Source organism: Parus major, chromosome 7 (genome assembly GCF_001522545.3).
Source record: "Parus major isolate Abel chromosome 7, Parus_major1.1, whole genome shotgun sequence".
Taxonomy (NCBI): Eukaryota; Metazoa; Chordata; class Aves; order Passeriformes; family Paridae; genus Parus; species Parus major.
The window spans coordinates 693,029-712,453 of record NC_031776.1 but is presented as its reverse complement, the minus strand read 5'-3'; the positions used below and the strand labels follow the sequence as shown (position 1 = coordinate 712,453).

Genomic DNA, 19,425 nt, shown 5'->3' with positions numbered 1-19,425 from the left:
CCATCTCCAGCATAAAGAAAACCACAATGCACTTTTTCCGTGGGCAGGAATTGTCTATCTGACCCCTGGAGCACTGAATGGGAAGGACAGAACTGGCATCCTGGTTGCCACACACCCTGACCTGAGAGCTCCCCAGTTGGGCAGACTGTGCACCACACCACTTCCAGCCATTCATGTCACACATATCTAACAAAACCATGCTGTTTTCCTTTTCCATTCTCTCTCTTTCCTCCTCTGCCCTCTAGAGATGCCACTGATGTTTTGAAGGCAAGGAGGGGGGGAAAGAAATAAAAAACACAGAATAGCAACAAATCCTTAATTTTTCATTCCTGATAACTTGAGGAGCATCTCTGCATGAGGACGTGGCATATGAAATACCCCTGCAGCCCATTGCATGGGGAGAGCAGTCCCATCCCAGAAGGAGGTGCCAGTGTCCTTCTATGTGCAGTGCTGAGAGATACAGAGCAATTCTCCCTCATATTATTTAATCCCTCAGTCTGTATCAGATGGGAGATTTTCCATTCTGCTCACAAGCATCTGGCAATTCCCTTTGCTCAGACGGGGACTTACGTGAGCAAAAAAAAGCGGGAGATAAACAAATTCTCAAGTACTGCTTTAATGTAAGCTGGGATGAATAAACAGCAGCAATGCACAGACCGTGGATGGGGATGGGTTTGATCCAAAACCTCTTCCCAGAGGTTATTATGAAACCCAAAATGGATAAACCCACGTGGTTTTCAGGGAGATAGAATTCCCTAAAGCTAAAGGACACTGGCTCACTGAGAATGAGGCTGCTTATGACCTATGTGCAAACACTGGGCTCGAGGCTGCTGCATGTCACAAATGAAAAAAAAAGGACAGAATCCTCACAAGGATAAGAAATGAAATGTGCTGAACACCAAAACAGGTTCACTGGCACAGGTTGCCCAGAGAGGTTGTGGACTCCCCATCCCTGACAGTGTCCAAGGTCAGGCTGGACAGAGCTTGGAGCAACCTGGGATAGTGGAAGGTGTCCCTGCCCATGGCAGAAGTGGAATGGCATGAGCTTTAAGGTCTCTTCCAGTCCAAACCACGCTGTTATTCTCTGGTTCTATGTCAAGCCAAAAGGTGCTTTTAAGGGTGGGGAGAAGGATAATATTTCCAAGGAAAAAGGTGACAACATTGGAGATGAAAGTAATGGGAATGGGCTGAGAGACTGTAACAGAACAGGCAAGATGAGAAATTTTCAAGGCTGAGCCCACTGTAAAGTGAACAATGAAGGAAAAGAATAAATGGGTGTGTTGTTTAACCCCAGGTTGGCTCCTGTGCATGGGAGGCAGTGCAGAAAGGGTCAATAAGCTGATAGGTGGAGATCAGCATTTCCAGTGCTCATGATGTGCCAGAAGACAAACTCCTACACCAGAGGCCTCACAAAATGTTTTGGGTTGTCAGGGAACTTAAGATATCCCATTCTACTCCCCTGCCATGGGCAGGGACACCTTCCACTATCTATCCCAGGCTGCTTCAAGCCCCAGTGTCCAACCTGGCTTTGGACACTTCCGGGGATCCAGGGGCAGCCCCAGCTTCTCTGGGCACTCTGTGGCAGGGCCTGCCCACCCTCATAGGGAAGAATTTCTTCCTAAAATCTCATCTAATCCTCCCCTTCTTTCAGTCTAAAGCCGTTCCCCATGTCTTGTGGTAGGGAGGGTGTTTGCCATCTCCAGCCCCACATCCTTAGCAGGAGGAACCCTGCATCAGGCCGTTATGTAAATGCTTCCAATTGATTGAAAAAGTGGGTCATGTGTTAGCCAAATGCTCCTGGCTTTAAGATTTATCAGCATTATTAAATTAAACACGCTTCATGCTCCAGTGAGTGGGAAAGCTACATTGGCCTTTTCTTAACCATACTAGTGAAAGGTAAGTGTTTTATAGGGGTCTCATGAGCTCAATGGAAGGCATGGCAACAATAGAGCTGAAGCATTTACTGTGGGCACAGGCCTCCCCCAGCAGCCCTCATTCCTCATGGACAAAAGGCTGGGAAAAATTATCCCCTAAAATGCGATTTTGAGCATTTCAGAGCATCCCCTGCCTGAAGAGAGAATCATCTCAGCCCCTTCCTCTTTACCATCGTGTTCTGCCTTGTTCACCACAGCTTTGAAATGGGTCCTTTGTCCACTTGAGAGCCCTGAGGCCACCATCACATCCAGCCCAATGGACAGAGTAGAGGCAGAGCCCAGCTCCAGCCCAGTGCGAATCAGGGGCAGCCCCACAGAGGTCAAAGACATGGAATTAGGAGACAGAAGTGTCAAGCTTGGCCCCAAAAGGGAAGTAGCATACCAAGCCAGTCTGCCAAACATCACACCTGGGCAACCACAGGTGAAGGACTGGAGCATCCTCTTTTGCACCACATCAAGGGGAGAGCTGCCCCAAAGCTGGACAGTGCCCTTCCAAAGGATGATCCCATTCCACAATAAATAGGCCTGTTAATTGCAGCTGCCTTTGCAAGAGTACCTGGAGGAGACATTGTCAGTTCTCAGGGCAATCTGGTTCTTCCAGAATCAGTTCAAATATATTAAATTCTGGGAAATTTCCTTAATCTATCAGGAATCCCCTACGTCTGAAAAAGCAACTCAGGAATCAGTGATTAAGGAATAGGAAGGAAAATGAAAGCCCAGAACAGCAGGAATACTCCTCTTCCCCACATGCAAACATATGCACTCCAATTTTTCTCTTTTCCCATTTTTCAGAGGCTGGAGCAGTTGCCTCAGCGAGTGCTCTTGTGTTTATGCTTGCTGATACCTCACAAATACCAACACGTCCCTAAAATGCGAGCAATTCCCTTCCAATTAGGGGAAATCGGAACACTGTGGATTGAATTAATTTAATAACGCAATCGTCTCCCGTACAGGAACGGGCACATGAAGCAGAACAGGTGGAGGCAAATGGAGCTCTGGGCTCCCATACAGGAGCTGGAAAAGCGGATGCTGGGATCAAGGGAGTCATGCCTCTGATATCCTATCAGGGATGCCCTGTCCTGATAGCAGGGGCTCAGCTGAGCTTGAGCAGAGTCCAAATTCCCCCAGCAGGGGCTGAAGGACATTGCTGGCTGTATGCTTGCTGAAGCCAGCCCTTGTCCTCCTCTTCCTCCTTCCATGTGTTCCTCGGGCTCACTGGGTGCATGAGCCCCATATGAGTAAGCCTTTGCTTCCTAGAGTTATTTTTGGGGGGTATAGCAATGTTTTGTTCAAGCTGTCCAAAACCAAACAGAGAGGACAACTCTCTGCAAAGATGCCCCAGTGGCATAACTCTCCCTCCCTGAAAGGTTTGGGTGGAAAGTTCACAGGCACCACCAAGCAAATGCAGAGGAGAAAGTCTCCATCACCCCGCCACCATCCATCACAGGGCCTCCAGAAAACCCCTCTTTCTTGCAGCCGTATCACAGAATCACAAAATGGTTTGGGTTGGAAGGGACCTAGATGCTCATCTCATTCCACCCCCCCTGCCATGTTCAGGGACACCTTCCACTCTTCCAGGTTGCTCCAAGCCCCAATGTCCAACCTGGCCTTGGACATTTCCAGGGATCCAGGGGCAGCCCCAGCTTCTCCTGGTCAGTGCAGGCTGATAAAATCCAACACCTCAGAGCCCTGCTGACCAAGGGCCCTTGAAGACCTGTGCAGGTAAAGAGCAGGGTGGGCAGAGCCCTGGTCTGTGCAATCTCTGCTGTGCCACCTTCCCAAAGGACCACCCCCCAAGCCCCATGCTGGAACATCTCAGTTGCTCAGTGGTAATGCCACCCTGGAAAACATCCACCACACTTCCCAGGCTCTCTGGTGTTCCAGGAGCCCCACCAGAACAGATGTGAAAGACAGCCGCAATCCCTTGGCATCCTCCAGCACAGTGACATCCTGCAGCCAGGATTTCCAATGGGGGTGGCAGAATATAGTGTTGGGAATTAACATCTGGGACAGAACGTCCACCACTCAAGACAGCATTTTCCCCTGTGAGAGAGGAAATGTTTGAACACCTGTGACTTCTCCATATCGTCTTCACAAAACTCAGACCAGAGTTTTCTGACCCTTGAAAAACAATGGATGTGTCAAAAGCAGAGAAAAGCCAGAAAGGCCAGGAAAGAGGATGTTTTTCTGACATTTTAGGCTTTCTAGCCTGTTTTCTCGAGGAAGGCTGCCTGTCCACCTGTGTCAGCAGGAGCTTTCTCCCCACTCATCTCCCACTGACTTGATCCTGCCATTAAGACGTAATCTAGTGATTTCCAGCATGGTGATTTAGTGGCTGGGAAGCTCGGCAATGCAGCCAGCTCGGGATTATGACGATGGTGCAGTCTGGCCAGGTCAAGACGGGGGTGGAAGGATGAAAAAACAGGCTGAAACGGAAAGCCAAGCATTCCCTTAAACCACATGGAAATGCATCAGTCACTGGTGAGCTTTGGCTGTCGGGAGATGAAACTGTGGGAGGGCAGTAACACCATCCACATGAGTGATGCCAAATGCCGCCTGGGAACAAAGCTGCAATTCCAGCTGCCATTTTCCACAGCTGTAGTTGTTTTAGTTGACCTTTCCTCCTCTCTACTCTCCAGCTTCAGTGGAAATACTTTAGATGTCTCTATCCAAAAAAGATGCCCTGTGCTCTCCTAGTACATCCGCCAGCAGGATATTCCTCTCTCTCCTCTGCCCACAAGTACTCCAAGCAGCACAGGAGACTAATGTCTTGCTCTGGCCCTCACAGCAGGCATCTGTGGAGGATTCTTTCTCAGTCACCTGCTCCCCTCCAGCTGAGATCACAGCCTCACAGAACCACTTAGGTTGGAAAAGACCTCTATGATCACCGAGTCCAACTGTTTCCCCAGCACTGTCAAAGTCCACCGATAAACCCCTGTCCCCAGGTGCCATAGCCATGTGCCTTTTTAGCAGCTCTGGGGATGGGGACTCCACCACTGCCCTGGACAGTGTATACCAGTGCCTGACCACCCTTTCCATGAAGAAACTTTTCCTAATATCCAATCAAAACGTCCTGTGGCACATCCTGAGGCCATTTCCTCTTGTTCTGAACATCTGCGCTGATATGATGACACAGAGCTCCAGCACAGTCACACTGCAGTGGGCACACTGCACACATCCCAGCCACCTGCCCTCCCCACCAGGAAATTCCCAGCTGATTTCCTGCTTTTCTCCTTTATCTAGTGAACCCCACTTACGGGCTCAGACATTAGTCTCCACCAAAGCAAGTACAGTCCAGGAAGAAGGACAGGTTTTGTTGTGATAGCAGTGCCATTATTGCAATCTTTTGCGTGACGATCAGTGGATGAAATTGCAGCTTTTCCCTGCCAACCTCCCCAGGATGATGGCCTGCAACGTAATTCTCCTTCTTGAAACTGGACAGCAGTACCCTACCTCTGTGCCCTGATACATTTGTGGGAGACAAAATCTTGAGGTTTGTGTTAATTCCACGTTTGAAGGAAATTCAGGTACCTGAGAGATGTATCTGCAGAGATCTACAGGATGCAGAATTCCCATTCACTCACGCGAGCTGCTGCAGTGCTGCAAGCAGAGGTCAGACACAGACGAGTGAGGGAAATGCAATGTAGTAGCAGCAGAACATTGGATGTCCTTAGGAAAGCCAGAAAGCCTTGTTTCAGGGCTTTTTGATTGTGGGATCCTGAGCAAAACCAATGGCTTGAATGTGTTTAACCACCACCTCAACAAGGTCATTAGAATTATAAAGAGTTACTAGAAGAACAATAACTCCTCATTTAAATTGTTTAATTAAAGCTGATTTTGGAAGGTTGGGGTGAGCAGGGAGGGGATAGAAACATCGTGCTGTAATTCAGCCACTTCCAAATCACTCTGCTAGTTACTTCTGGAACAACTTGCCAATGAAAATGGTATTTTCAGTGAAAGTCACACTGTGTAAGTGCATGAGAAACTTCCTCCTATGAGATGACAAGAGCTCTTTGCAGCTGGGTCCACCACAACTCAGTGATCAGAAGCACCGTCAGATGTCTGTGCGCCTTTAGCAAGACCCTGACTGCCAAGGAAATAACATTTCCTGGGATGAGGAACATCAACTCTTTCTTCTTTGGTCTGCCAGCAGATTGAAGGATATCAGATAAAAAGAATTCATTACGGTTTTTTCCTGAAATATCGGCTGTCCCTCCATGCCTAAGCCATTATTTTGGAGAGGCTGGGAGTATCCATTGGAGCTGCTGATGGTCCAGCAAGGAGCAAGCATTGGCTGGGTTGTGGCTGATGCTAGGTGCCCCCATGGGCTGAGGGAGGCAGAGCCAGCAGCACTACACTGCCCCCCCAGACTGGACCCCGCTGCCGGGCCCAGCACTGCAGAGTGGGGCGGGTTCTGCTGCAGAAGCCAAGCCAGGGAAAAGAATCCCAAACCTCCAACATCATCGCCTGGCACTGCAGAGGCCAGGAAAACAACTGCTTTGGTGCCACGCTCTGTGTCCACATCCCTGACTGTGCCACAGGGAAGCTTCCCAAGAAGCACCACAAGCAGTGCTGCAGAGGGTGGCCAGACCGAGCCCACCGGAGAGTGGAGTAACTGGTGTGTGATGGGAGCTGGGGTGGGTGAAACAACTGGAGAATGGCTGGGAAATGTTCTAAACTCCCCCAAAACACTGATCAGAGATGCTTCTGTTAAAATGCCAGGTAACAACACAGGTGGGGAAAGCTTTTGGTGAGCAGAGCAGGAAGTCAAAATGAGCTTGGCAATGTGGAGAAAATAAGATGGAATTTTGCAAGGCAAAGTACTGAACTTAACTGGGCGCAATTAAGTACACAGGAACAGAGGAAATGGTCCCCATCCATCTGAAAGTGGCTGGGAGTGACAAGCTGACTTGCAGGATCAGGAAGGAAACCAGGAATGGTGAAATGGCTCTTCAAAGAGATCCAGGCAGCAGAGAGCAACCCCACACTCCTGGGGCCAGCAAACAGGGCCCAACGGGGAAGGGCTGGAGGAGGCAAGGATCTGCAGCACGGGGGGCAGAGGGACGCAGGGCCTTGAGCGAGAGGCTTGAGCTGCACTGAAGAAGATCCAGGAAAAGAACTTCTCCACAGCCACGCCATGCTGCAAGCTAACCTTCTTTAAACCTTCCAAACATTCACGTATTGGCAAATACAACTCATCTCTGTTAAACAACCACACTTAGAACCTTGACACTGAGCCAAATGCACCCAATTCAGGGTTTTTTCCTCCCAGCCAGAGGCCAAGGAATGGAAGCCAGGTGATGCCACCTTGCAGCAGGAGATGCCTCCACAGATGCCCTAGGGATGCTCTGCTGGGGTTGTGCATCAGCCCCAAAGCACCCATCTCTTGCCGCAAAGGAGCAAGTGCAGTTGGAAACACACCCCAAGGGATGAGACAGTCAAATATCAGCCCCCTAGGTGCCAGATTTTAGATGCCATTTTTCAGGGGAGCCCAAAGTACTCCCTAAAAAGGATGCTCATGGCCATAGACCCATGTTGGATGCTCGCAAAGAGAGACCACAGGGAGGTGTGTGGACCTCCAGAGACAAGCAGCTTGCTCTCCAGTGTTCTGGAAATTAGAGGCACAGCACTGCAAAAAGCTCCAGGCATATTCCCAACATCCTTGCAGCTGGGGGGACAGCTGAAAAGAGAACCCCTCCATGGACCTGGGAAAGCAGGAAAATGTCCACCTTCCAGGGCATCTGCCAAAACAGAGGAGGATGCAACCGACAGCATCTCTCCACAGTGCCCAGCAGCAGCCATCCAACGACCCCCCTCATTCCCCTCCTCCTCCAGAGCCTGCTGGCTGCCCTGGCTTTAATCCCACAGGGAGCATCATCCCAATAATTTCCTCCATTTTCAATCTGCTTCCCTCCATTTTCAATCCACTGATCTGAGGGCAGCCCACAAATCCCTTCATCCTGAGAGCAAAACAATCTACTGCTTCACCTCATCTCCATTTCTCTAATCTCTGGAAACAGGGACGAGGCTTGGAGCACATGGGCTGCCCCGGAGGGGTCTGTCCAGGCAATGCTGGACAGAAGCATGATGGGCTGGGGCTACTCTCATGAATGCCACCGAGCTTCTCAAAGCACCTGGGCCAGGTCCTAGCCCCTGCTAATCCAGGGGTGCGGGAACAGGTCTTCCTCCTTTCCCCAGCTGCCATGCTGGGGACATTAGGGACAGATTAGGTGCAGAACAGAAAACACACGGGGATCAAGCAAGGGTGGCAGAGGGGGAGTCACAACCACCCTGGTCCCATCAATCCCGGTTGCATCCAGTGCTCTTTGTCCACAATCCCAAACCCATGACTTTCACCCTGGCCACAGATGCTCTTTGGGAACAGGAGACTGATCAGAGACATGGGGAGACTCCTGTCTCCGCCTGCCCTGGAGAAGTGACCCGGCGCCCCGAGGGGCTTGGCTGGGATGCAGACTGACCCCATCCCTCCTCTGCCAGGCCCCCACTGGTGCGGATCCGGAGGAGATGGGAGGGGGGATCCCACACCGATGGCCACCACAGGGTCGTGTCCCACCTGACACTGTCCCCAGCCCAAGGAAGGGGCTGCAGGGCAGTGTGTGCCAGGGCTGTGCGGTGGCACAAGGGACTGCCCTGTCCCTGTCCCTGTTCCTGTCCCTGTCCCGCACGGTGTTGGCTCTCCCTGCTCCAGCTGGCGAGGAGGAAGACGGGGCCCCTCGGCATCCGGGGGTGGATCGCCAGTGCGCTGCGCTCAGACCCTGACAGCAGGCTCCAAAACTGTCACTCCCGATCTGTTTTCACTTCAGCTAAACCTCAACCCCTATTACAATCAAGGAGAGCTGCCTCTCCTCTCCCCTTCTCCCTGTGGTAGGTCCTGTGTAACCTCGGGTCTCAACGCTGAGCCAAACCCCAGCCAGGGAATGGGTGAACTGGGTCCACTGGGAACGATGGCTGCCAGAGACAGGGTCACGACTACCCCATCCCCAGACCTGGCCCTGGCAGCGAGGGCACAGCCACTGCAGTGGTTGCATCCCTGCAGGGCTGTGGGTCTGTCAAAATCCATGGGGGATGCACCACCGATAGCACCGATACCACAACCTGCCTCTGCCGTGGGTGGTACCCAGCTCCCAAACCGCATCCATGGAGTGGAGGGGGTTTGGTTACAGCAAGGTGCACCCACTGCCCGCTGCCAGCTCACTTAGCCACCCCCAAATTAAATAAATTAAACCAGATCCGTGTGTGTGTGTGCGTGTGATTACAGCACAGGATGGATGCGTTCAGTGGGAAGCTGGGAGAAAGTGTGGTGGATGGAGACAACCCTCTCCAACCGGGGAAGCCTTCAAATTTTCCCTCCCCAGCTCAGCTGGCCAGAAAGCAGCTGCAGAGAACTGGCAGACTCCCCATCATGGGGGCTGTCACCCACCCTCGTGCTGCAGGACTGGGGGGCTCAAGGGCAGAGGTACCACCCTATGGGTTTGGGGACCATCCCCTGCTCTCCAAAGGCACACACAGCCTGAAGCCAGGGCTCCCAGTGCTGCGCCACCACCGGGATCAAGCTCAGCCCAGTGTGCCAGGCATGTCCCCCCCCGCCGCCACAGAGAGCCGCGCCACCGGCAAGGTGCCCTCTCTGCCTGCTCCACAGCAAACACCCATTTTCCAAGAGGGAGCCTGGAAAAAACAATCGATCCCCTGGGAAAAGCTACCCTGGGGCCACTAAAGCAGCATGGCTGGCTGGTACCCAGGGGAGTATCCCTCAAGGTGGGGTGTGAGCAGCTCCCTGTGCCCCCTGGTCCACCTCAAAAGGGAGCTGGCCACCACCAAGGGATTTGCTCCATCCACCAGCAATCCTGGCAGCATTCCTCTTCCTTCATCCCACGCTACATTCCCGCAGCTTCTCTAATGCCATTCTGAAGGTATTCAAATAATGTTGGAGGCAATTAGAGATTATTCCCTCTGCCTTGACAGCTGCCTTTTGTCCCCACCTCAAAATGACCATTGTTCTTGGAGGAATAAACGTCCTCTTAATTCAGCAAGATTAAAAGAACATTTCCTGCCGTTATTTCCCAAGAAGAAAAAATTTGCTTCTGTGTCTGAGAACACTGAAAATATTTATAAATATGAATCCCTAAAAGAAAGGGGGAGGTCTGAGATTAAGAGCTTCGGAAAATATTACTGAGTTATTCTGGAATTCTGTATTAAGAGCAAAATCCCAGCTATTAGTAAAGAATGACTGCAGGTTTTTTTTAATTCAGAGTTAGGTTTCTGTATCAAAATGCAGCCCAGCATCTGTCCTTGCATCTGTCAAAACAAAGGTCAATCATTTTATGGAAACTTAAACACAACGTCCTTGAGCCACTGTTTCTGGTTTATTTTTAAGCTGAATGTGATTTGCAGTTAATAAAATCGTACCTTTTAAGATAGTTCAAATTCAAATTACATTTTCCCAGAAAACTCGGATTATGAGAAAAACCGAGAGTATTTTTCCTTTATAGTATGGAGATGATAATTTGGGGTTGATTTCAACAGCTTTTAAGTCATCTACAACATTTGCCACTTACATTTCACTTTTCTACTTTTAAAGTGATGATGAAACCAAAGAAAATGCAACAGAAACATGACGGTATCAGGAAGAATTTGGACACCCTGAGGAAAATGGGTATCTGAGGGCAAACAGAAAACAAAGCGAGAATCATAATAAAAGGGATTCCTCTCTCCAAATCAAATTTCCCCCCCAGAAGGAAGAAAAAAGAAGAAAAAGAATGGAAATAGGATGGAATTAAATAATACAAATATTTATAGCATTAAAAATTAATGGATGTGGAATGGATTAGAAATATACTTAAAATAATACAGGAACAAGAATGGAATTCAAAATAAAAATATTAAAAATTTGGGAATATACTGGAACCAAAAATAAACAGAAATACTTCAAACAAAACAAAATAATGCAACATAAAAATCAAATTAATCAGGGTTGGGGGTTTTATTATGTTGCCACACTAAGACATGATTAACATCCCTGTTATTTGTGTCCATTACTTGAAGGCAATTCCATTTGTGCCATTCCCACCCAAGCGCACACACAAATGCCACTGTCCAAAGCCTGAGCTGCAAATCATGGAATTTAGGAACAGCTGGATATTCTGGTTAAGGAAGAGATGGACACTTCCCTACCTAGGGAGACAATCTTTGGCACTGGCTGCCAGGCATGGGTAAAATGGAATTTAACTAAAATAAAGCACACGCTTCAAAAACGACAATTTTGCAAAAGAAATTTGCAGTGAGATTTGTCAAATTTAATTCACAAAAAAATTTGGCTTTTTTTTTTCCCTGAAAACAAAAGCAAACAAATATTTGGCAAAATAATTTCCCAACATTGTTTTGGGAATTTCTCCCAGGAGAGAGTTGGGGAGCAGCCACTAACTTAAGGGAATGCCGTGCTTGTGTGCCGATGTCTCCCATAATCCCGCCTCACGCTGCCACAGGCTTAAATTTCCTCCACGAGAGATTCCCTTAAAACTGCTCCTAAGCATTCAAAGCTCTTCCAACCCACACTGGAGCCCGGGACCTGGCTCATTCCAGGATCCTTCCCTGACTTACACTGGTAGGAAAAGTTGCCCGCGGCAGGTGGTCTTCCACCAAGACAATCTTTTAAATCTCCTTACCTTTCCCAAAGAGCCGCTTTCGTGCCGCTTTGGCGGGAGGGGGATCCAGACAGATGGCCAGTCTTTTCACGTTTGGAAAGGATGAAAAATGCTACAGGGGGGAAAAAAATCCCAGTGATTTTTTTTTTTTTTTTTTCTTATTCCGCTGTTCGGCGCAGAAGGGCTCCCAACCTCATTGGCCATGGGAGACCCACCACGTGGCACGGGATGAACGGCACGTGACCTGTTTTCTCCCAAATCCCTGGGTTTGCTGGAAAGGGGGATGCACCCACTGCTGATGTTCTTGTCATTTCATGGGCTTTGATTTATTTATTTATTTTTATTATTTTTTTTAAAGGCCACTGAGCAAATCTGGATGCCTTGAGGCGATGAGGGCAAGCCAGCCAATGCTTCCAATGTGAAGGAGAAAGGATCTCAGCACGAGATGAGCGCCGGTGCGCTGCCCGCGCACAGGGGGAAATTTGGGCACATCTTATGGGGTGCCTGCCCACCCAGTGTGGGGCCAGAGCCTCTGGGAGGGACAGGAGACCTGTGCTAAACCCTCCACCTCAGAGGCAGCATCACAGTGGGAAGGACCCTGCTGAAGCCCTGCCTGCACGTCCCAGAGTTCATCTGGCTCCCTGCAGGAAGGGGATGTGTTACAACTGCTCCATCACCCAAACCAGATGATCTCGTGCCCCGATGTTGCTCCTGACCCCTCCTCAGCTGTTCCCATCCTCTGCTGCCCTCCTGGCTGACACACCAAACTGCTCCAAGAGATGACAATCTCCTCCTTTGGAGGCTGCTGGAACAGCTTTCTGGGAAGCTGGACCAAGAGCAGTGGCACACTCTGGGTGGGCACCACCTGCTCCCACCAGCCCATGGCTACACCAGGCCCAAAGGGTGTTTCAGTGTCCCCACACAGACACTCACCCAGCTCAAAATACAGCATAATTCTGGGGATCCCAAAAAGGTCCTTGAGACGCTGTGGAGTAAGGAAAGCCAAGCCACTGCTCCCAGTATTTGATTTTGACTGGTGCTAGGGGTGTTCCCAGCTCTGAGCCACCACATCCCAGCTGGCCATGGTCCACAGGCAAAGCATCTCCTGTCCTTTCCTCGGCAGCCAGGGCAGATACCAGCCCTTTGATGGCCAGACATTCAGACTCGGGAAGGAAAAAGGAGTTTTTGGAGCCCCCAGACGTCCTCATGCTCTGTCCATCGAAGCTCAAGTCCATTGGTCGCACCAGTCAGAAGCTGCATTTTTCCATCAACCCAAGTCTCCACCTGGCTGTGCCAACCCTTGGCTGTGCTGTCTTTCCATGCCAGGGATACATCTGTTCACCTGCAAGCTGCAGCCAAATCTACCTTGGGCATCTGCCCTTGGATGTCACTTCTGCAGAGCCCCAGCCACCCCATCACTCAAGGGCTCAAGCCCTTCTCCTAAGCACCTAAGGCTCCTTGGAGGACCAGCTGAGCTTGATGAAACAGCCACGGCCACCTCCAGCCCTTCCTGGCATCACCACCATGTCCCAAATGCTGGTTCTTCCTTGCAGATGTTCCCCCTCCATGGTTCTGCATGGGGACAGGAAGCATCAGGAGCACAGCCCCTAATTCCAGATTCTTCCCAAGGCCAGACTGTCTCAAATCACAGTGTTCCCAAAACCACAAGTACAGCCATAAAAAGCCCCAAACAGTGTAGAAAAAGTGCAGGGTTTCATCCAAATCTTCTCTGGCTCAGAGGGTCATGCTTCAGCCAAATCACTGGGAACTCACTTCCAACAAATGCACATTGAGGGAAAAACTTAAACACTAAAATTTTCAAATGCAAACTATGGCCACAGCCCAAAGCACCCAGCTCGCCGCTTGCCCCTCCTGTGTTTTCTGATGGCCACAGAGAAGAATCCTGAGCACCCTGGGATAGTGGAAGGTGTCCCTGCCCACAGCAGGGGGTCAGAACAAATTGAGCTTTAAGGTCCCTTCCAACTCAAAGCATTCCACGATTCTGTGGTTCCATGATCCCTCGCCCCACCTTTCGGCCCCCTCCTTCCCCAGAGAAGCTAAAGCTGGCTCCTCTGTAATCTTCCCAATAATTATATAATAGAGAGGCAGGCAGATAAATCATTTCAGGCCGCTGTGCCCATAGAAAGCAAGCTGGATTAAAAGATCAGAACAAGCAATACTTAGATTAAAATGGTTTGTTATTTTCAGCTGCGGGAAAATATCTGTGGCTAAAGCACAGAAGATGCGAAGTGAAGGCCCATCACCTTCTTTCCTCCCAAAACCTGACCTTTTTACATATTAGCCAAGGCGAGTTCTAGGTTTCCAACCTCAAATCAGGTTTTGCTTCCCAATAGGTAAAAAAATACACTTTGCCAGTTCATGTGACATTTTAGCTAAGATTAAAAGATGCTTCAAGTTGTAGTTTCCCCATGTGAAGCCATCAGAGCCCTTAAATCAGGAGAACTGGCACACAGTTTGGCAGATAACGCCACTGCCTACAAAAAAAGTGGCTCCTGGCACGATGGGCACCAACCCCTTTGCTTTGTCCCGGGCCTCCCCACAGTCCCAAGCTGATGGCAGGTGGATGCCAGGCTTACCAGCAGTGCAGAGGTGGCAGTGGCAGCTGGAAGAAGCCCAACAGACAGTGGGACAGCTCTCTACAGGGACCTATATGCTGTCCCCCTGGCCCCCAGCAAGGTCGGCGGCCCGGGGTGCTACGCTCTGACTGATGGCTTTGGAAAGGCGTGAAGGGGAGGCAGGAACAAAAGGGGGAGAGAGGGAGCTGGTGCTGGGGGCCGAGCTCTCCGCAGGGCATGGGGCTCATCAGCCCAGTTTGGATCAATGGGTGAGCTCCGCTCATTCACTTTCAAGGTCAGATTGAGCAGAAGGATCAAACTGAGAAATGGATTGGCACTGGCGGCCACATCCCCATCACCACCCTGCAGCCTCGTGTCACAGCTGTTTGCCTTGCTGGAATGGACAATTCCCACCAGACAGCATCTCCAGAATCAGCATTCCCACCTGAACACACTGCTAACCCTGTAGAATCTCCATCTTACAGCATCAGCAGTGACCACTCATCCCATCACCTGGATGGAAGACGGAGCAGCAGTTTTTCCAGTGTAAAGTCACAGAATATCCTGAGTTGGAAGGGATCCACAAGGATCATCGAGTCTAACTGCTGGCCCTGCACAGGACAATGCACAGAATCCCACCTTGTGCTCTTCCAGGTTGTCTTTCCCAGCTGTAGTTTTTCTATAAAAATGTCAAGGTACCACACACACAGGATCAGCCCTGAATTGAGGATGGCACCCCATGGGGCAAGAGGTCCAAGACACAGCCTCGGGGAGGGCTTGGACAGAGACAGGCACCAGGCTCCTCTCCCTCCTGTGGATGTGGGAGAGGGGCGGGACACAGATGGTGGACAGGGAGCATGAGAAGGCAGAAAAATGATGTCAGAGACCTTACCAGAGGGAGATGGGAGCTATGAGATTTTGTGATGTCCACCCAAATTCAGCCTTATATTGCCAGAAAGTGTACTCACTAGAGCCACGCTTGCTGGACAGGTGATGGCAGAGACCTCAGACCAGACATAACCAGTACCCACCACACCACCAGAGGTCACAGATAAACCTCCTCACAGTCTTTTTTGGCAAGTTTGATCCTTGCTGCACCTTACTGGGTCACCTGCAGCTCCTCTGGGAAACCTCCAGCCCTCTATCCAAAACCGACCCTCATGTTGCAGCTGCAGGCTGTTTGTTCTGGCCGGACTCTCCCGACGTTTTCCGTACAGGAAACAGGGATAAGCAACACTTGTAAAAGGAACGGGATAAAAGAGAAATGGGTTTGTCTGTCGCTACAACATTTCTGCTTTTTGGAGCTGTCTTCTCCCTCGGAGACACACATCCTCCTCTCCACTAATGGAAAATGTTGCCCCGCCATCCATTTGTGCTAGTCAATGCCTGGGACAACATGATGGCCCAGGGCCACTCCAGACCTATTTTAGTCACAAAAGCAGAGTGGCTGATGAAAATCACTTCCCAGCTTAGCTCTTTCGCTGGTTTTAATGGAATGACCAGCGTGGCGGAAAGCAGGCGGCGAGGGTGGAGATGGCGCCATGGGAGACCTGCAGGGATACAGGAGAGAGGCCCCAGCATCCTCCCTGCAGATGTTTTACAGCCTAAGGGACCTGCAAAGGCTCTTCCTTCCAGGATTTGCCCAGAGAAGGTATGGCTGCCCCTTCCTTGGGAGTGTTTTAGGCCAGGCTGGACAGGGCCTGTGGAAGATGACCCCATGGAGCAAGATGAGCTCTAAGGGGACCCTTCCAATCTGAACAATTCTGGGATTCTATGACTTGGGAAGGACCTTACCTTACCCTACAGGACGGCCTCAAGCTCCAGAGTGATTCCTGGGAGGGTCTGGCTGCACCAGAAAAGGGCATGCTGAGTGTGGCGGGGAGCCCAGCAGTCCACGGCACGAGCCTGCAGACCAGGATATGGCAGAGGTTAAGGCACAGCACAGAGGAAAGACCAAAACTGCTTAATGTGAACTTCATAGAGAAATAAAACACAGACTTGTCTAGGGGTTGGGGAAGAATGATCAAGAGCATCACCTCCAGGTTGTGTATGGGCTTAGGCAAGCAGAACTTAAATTTTTCTTTACATTGCAAACAGGATTGGGCACATCCTCAGCATTCACCAACCACGGGAAATCATCCCATGGAGGATGGGATCCCTGGGATGCCAGAGAGACTCCCCAGTGACCACAGCCCAGCAGTCCTCCTCTGTGGTCACCTGCCTATAGCCATGCCCAGCTGTGGAGCCAAGGGCCTGCTTCCTACAGAAATCCAACGGTGTTGGAAAGAACCCCGCACGTTTCAGCGCCATGGGTACAGAGTGCCAGCTGGATTTTTGCTGCTGCTCCCAGTAAGTTAACTGGGGCGTGCACTACCTGTCAATATAATCAATGGAGCAGCCTGAACTGCTAATAAACCAAGTGCCAGAGGGCAGGAAAACCTCTCCACTGCCCAAAATATTCCCTGGGCAGCAGGGTGGGTGAGCTGCAGACCCCTTGCTTGGGTGTGGTGCTGCTCTTAGTGTGCTGGGGTACCTTGTGTGTTAACAAGGAAAAGCTTCCTCTTCCTGGTGACTCAGCAACCACTGTGCTCATCCCCAGTGACCTGGGCACTTCCCTGCCATGGGAAGGAGCCTCTCAGTGGGAGAGGAGTCCATGGGACCTCCTGAGGTCAGTCTTCAGTCCTGCTGATGCTCACAGCAGTGCCAGAACAAAAGTCAGAGCGGGCCTTATTCCTTTGGGGGCTGAAAACCTCCAAGGATGGGGCACACACAGCCTCTCTCAGCAACCAGCTGTCCTCAGAATTTGTTTTTTTCTCTCAACAGTTCTCTCCATGTCCTCCAAGGTGGAAGCTCCACCCCCAGCTGGTGTCACCTGCAAGCATCACAGGTCCCAGGGTGGACTCTGAGGGACTCCCCTGCTCTCCACTGAGCCAACACAAGCCAGATAAATCTAAATCCCTAATTGCAGTAACTGCTGCAATTGCAACATCCAGACCCATGGGCTCCGGCCAAAGCTAAAAATCTGGAAAGGATGGAAACCCCAAACTGTGACTCACCGTTGGAAGACCCACAGGGACAGGTCAGGGACCCTGTGGAGCTGGTGGTCAGCAGCGCAGGAGGCAGGGAAGGATCTGGAAGACAACACATCTCATCACCCTGAGGAGCCCAGGCAGCCCCCCAACCCAGAATCCACAGAGTATCCTCTCAGCCTGCTGCCCTGGCCAAGGGCAACACAGGAAACAGGGAAGTTCAGGGACAAATCAGAGGAGTCCTTGGTAATTGTTTTATTCCAATCAGTACCAATTGCTGGTTACTGATTCCAGGATTGATACTAAGAAGGGAAAATCCTCATAATGGCAGCAGCCTCATCAACATACCCATGAAAAGGGAGCTCAGGAAAGTATTTAGGGATGCTGGATGCACAAGGGGTTGCAAGGAAACACAATCCTTCTTCCCAGAGTCAGTGTGGGCACAAATCATCAACCCACACCTCACAAATTCATGGGGGAAGAGACTTGCACTCATCTTCCAGGTCCTAGGTTTGAGTTTATCCCAAGGCAAGGCTTAACATCCAGGGAACACTGCATTAAGAAATATGTTAGCAGTTTTTGTAATCAAAAATGGGTCCATCTCTCAACAGCTCTGCTCCTTGTTACGTCCCACCCCTTCCACCACAAAGCGGCAGGCGAGATCCCAGCCATGAGCTTGTGCTCCTGCAGCAGGCACCAGTGCACACCCATGAGGTGTTCTCTCCCATCAGGGTGCAGGTCACCACCAGGCACACAGGAGTTTTGGTGCCCTGCTGGGACAACCTCAGCTCCAGCACAGATAAGAGGGAACCTCAAGCAACCCAAAAGCAGCCTCCAGACAGAAACCTCAGCACTGCAAAGGACATCTTGGCTGCTTTAAGCACCCTCTGACAGCTCCAGTAGAGATTTCCAAAAGATTCTGCCACATCACACCACAGTGACTCCTTCCTCATCACTGACCAGTCCAAGGCACTCAGGAATTGTCTTAAGAGGCATCATGAGATGGACAAGCAACATTTGGGCTGCTGGGGGACTATTGCCCTGGCTGACATTTCCCAGATCCTCTATCAGCACAGCCAAAGCCCCTGCACCTCATGGCTGCCCTGACAGGCTGCTCCTCCTCAGTAAGGAGCCAACTGAATTTTTTTTCCTAGTTGCTTTCTCCAGTGAAGCATGCACTGGTGCCAGGAGAGGCAACAGTAAGCTTTTCCCACCAAAAGTTTTCCTGCTCCTGATCCACAGCAGTGGAGAGCATGGCTCCATCCCTGCATGGCCAGGTCACCCGCTAGCTCTCATGGACTACATCCCATCAGGAAATGTGGTCAGGAATGATCACAAGGATCACTCAGGATGTTGAAGGAGTCATTTCTGAACAGCAGAGTTCCCAGATCCCAGCAAAATCCCACCTACTGCATCCCACCTGAGGATGCAAGGAATTCCAATGCACTGATGTGGCCAATCCCAAAAAACAGCCTCTGGAGACTACAGCATTTCACTGCCCCTAATCCTAACCCCAGTGAGGCCCCCGGGACCGGGGGCTGAGCAGCACCTGCAGCTTGATGGCTCCACCTGCACTGGAGCTCTCAGCCACCTCATTCCAGGGGGCTCCAACTTTAGTCTGGGATGAGAATGGAGGAAACACAAAGACTTGGACAAACCTGGTCCAAAGAGTGGGCACCAGCAGGATGCCAAGGGGAAGGAGCTGAGGGTGGTTCCCTGCTCATGGCCAGCCCTCAAGGTGAGCTGGTGGTACCTCCATATGGGAGCTCCTGTGCCTGGTCCCATGGGGCTGTGAAAATTCCCTGCTTTTCCTCAGGAAGTGTAGGATGCCCTACCTTACCATCCCAAATATCACATTCTCTACTCCATACCACTTCCCCTTCCCAAAACTACCAAAGCTTGCCCTGACACCCATCCTGCCTCTCCTGCAAACTTCAGCTTCTCCTCACTGCTGATGGCTGTTTGTGACCATCAGGAAACTTCCTTGGGATGTTTGGGACTGTGGGGCACCTGTGTGAGGTTCAGGCTCTGAAGAGAGTGTGGAGAGCTGTGAGAGGTCCTCTGGCTTTGCTGTGACCCTTCAGGGAAAATGCAAGGTCCTCTGGAAGACGTGCTATGCAGTGGTGAGGGTGGGATGGCATGGGGCAGGATAGGATAGGATAGGATAGGGTAGGATAGGATAGGGTAGGATAGGATAGGATAGGGTAGGGTAGGATAGGGTAGG

The 19,425-nt window shown here is 50.8% G+C and overlaps 2 protein-coding genes across 30 annotated transcripts in view; one reads left to right on the top strand and one right to left on the bottom strand.

Annotated features, from left to right (window-relative positions):
* The window catches only part of TRPM8 (transient receptor potential cation channel subfamily M member 8), a 688,444-nt gene that overhangs the window by 600,418 nt on the left and 68,601 nt on the right, over positions 1-19,425 (top strand). The window lies entirely within an intron of this gene.
* Positions 1-19,425, bottom strand: part of PCBP3 (poly(rC) binding protein 3) — a 54,784-nt gene that overhangs the window by 27,639 nt on the left and 7,720 nt on the right. For 22 of the 29 annotated variants that reach the window (XM_019007337.2, XM_019007338.2, XM_019007352.2 and 19 more), the window contains exons 3-4: positions 17,229-17,303; positions 15,972-16,077 (exon numbers count right to left, since the gene is read on the bottom strand). In XM_019007337.2, the coding sequence (XP_018862882.1) occupies positions 15,972-16,037 (66 nt within the window). In that variant the 5' untranslated portion in view covers positions 16,038-16,077; positions 17,229-17,303. Of the gene's footprint in view, positions 1-11,617; positions 11,709-15,966; positions 16,078-17,228; positions 17,304-19,425 lie in introns of those variants that run through there. The other 7 variants (XM_019007339.1, XM_019007342.1, XM_019007343.1 and 4 more) reach the window with 5 other exon arrangements.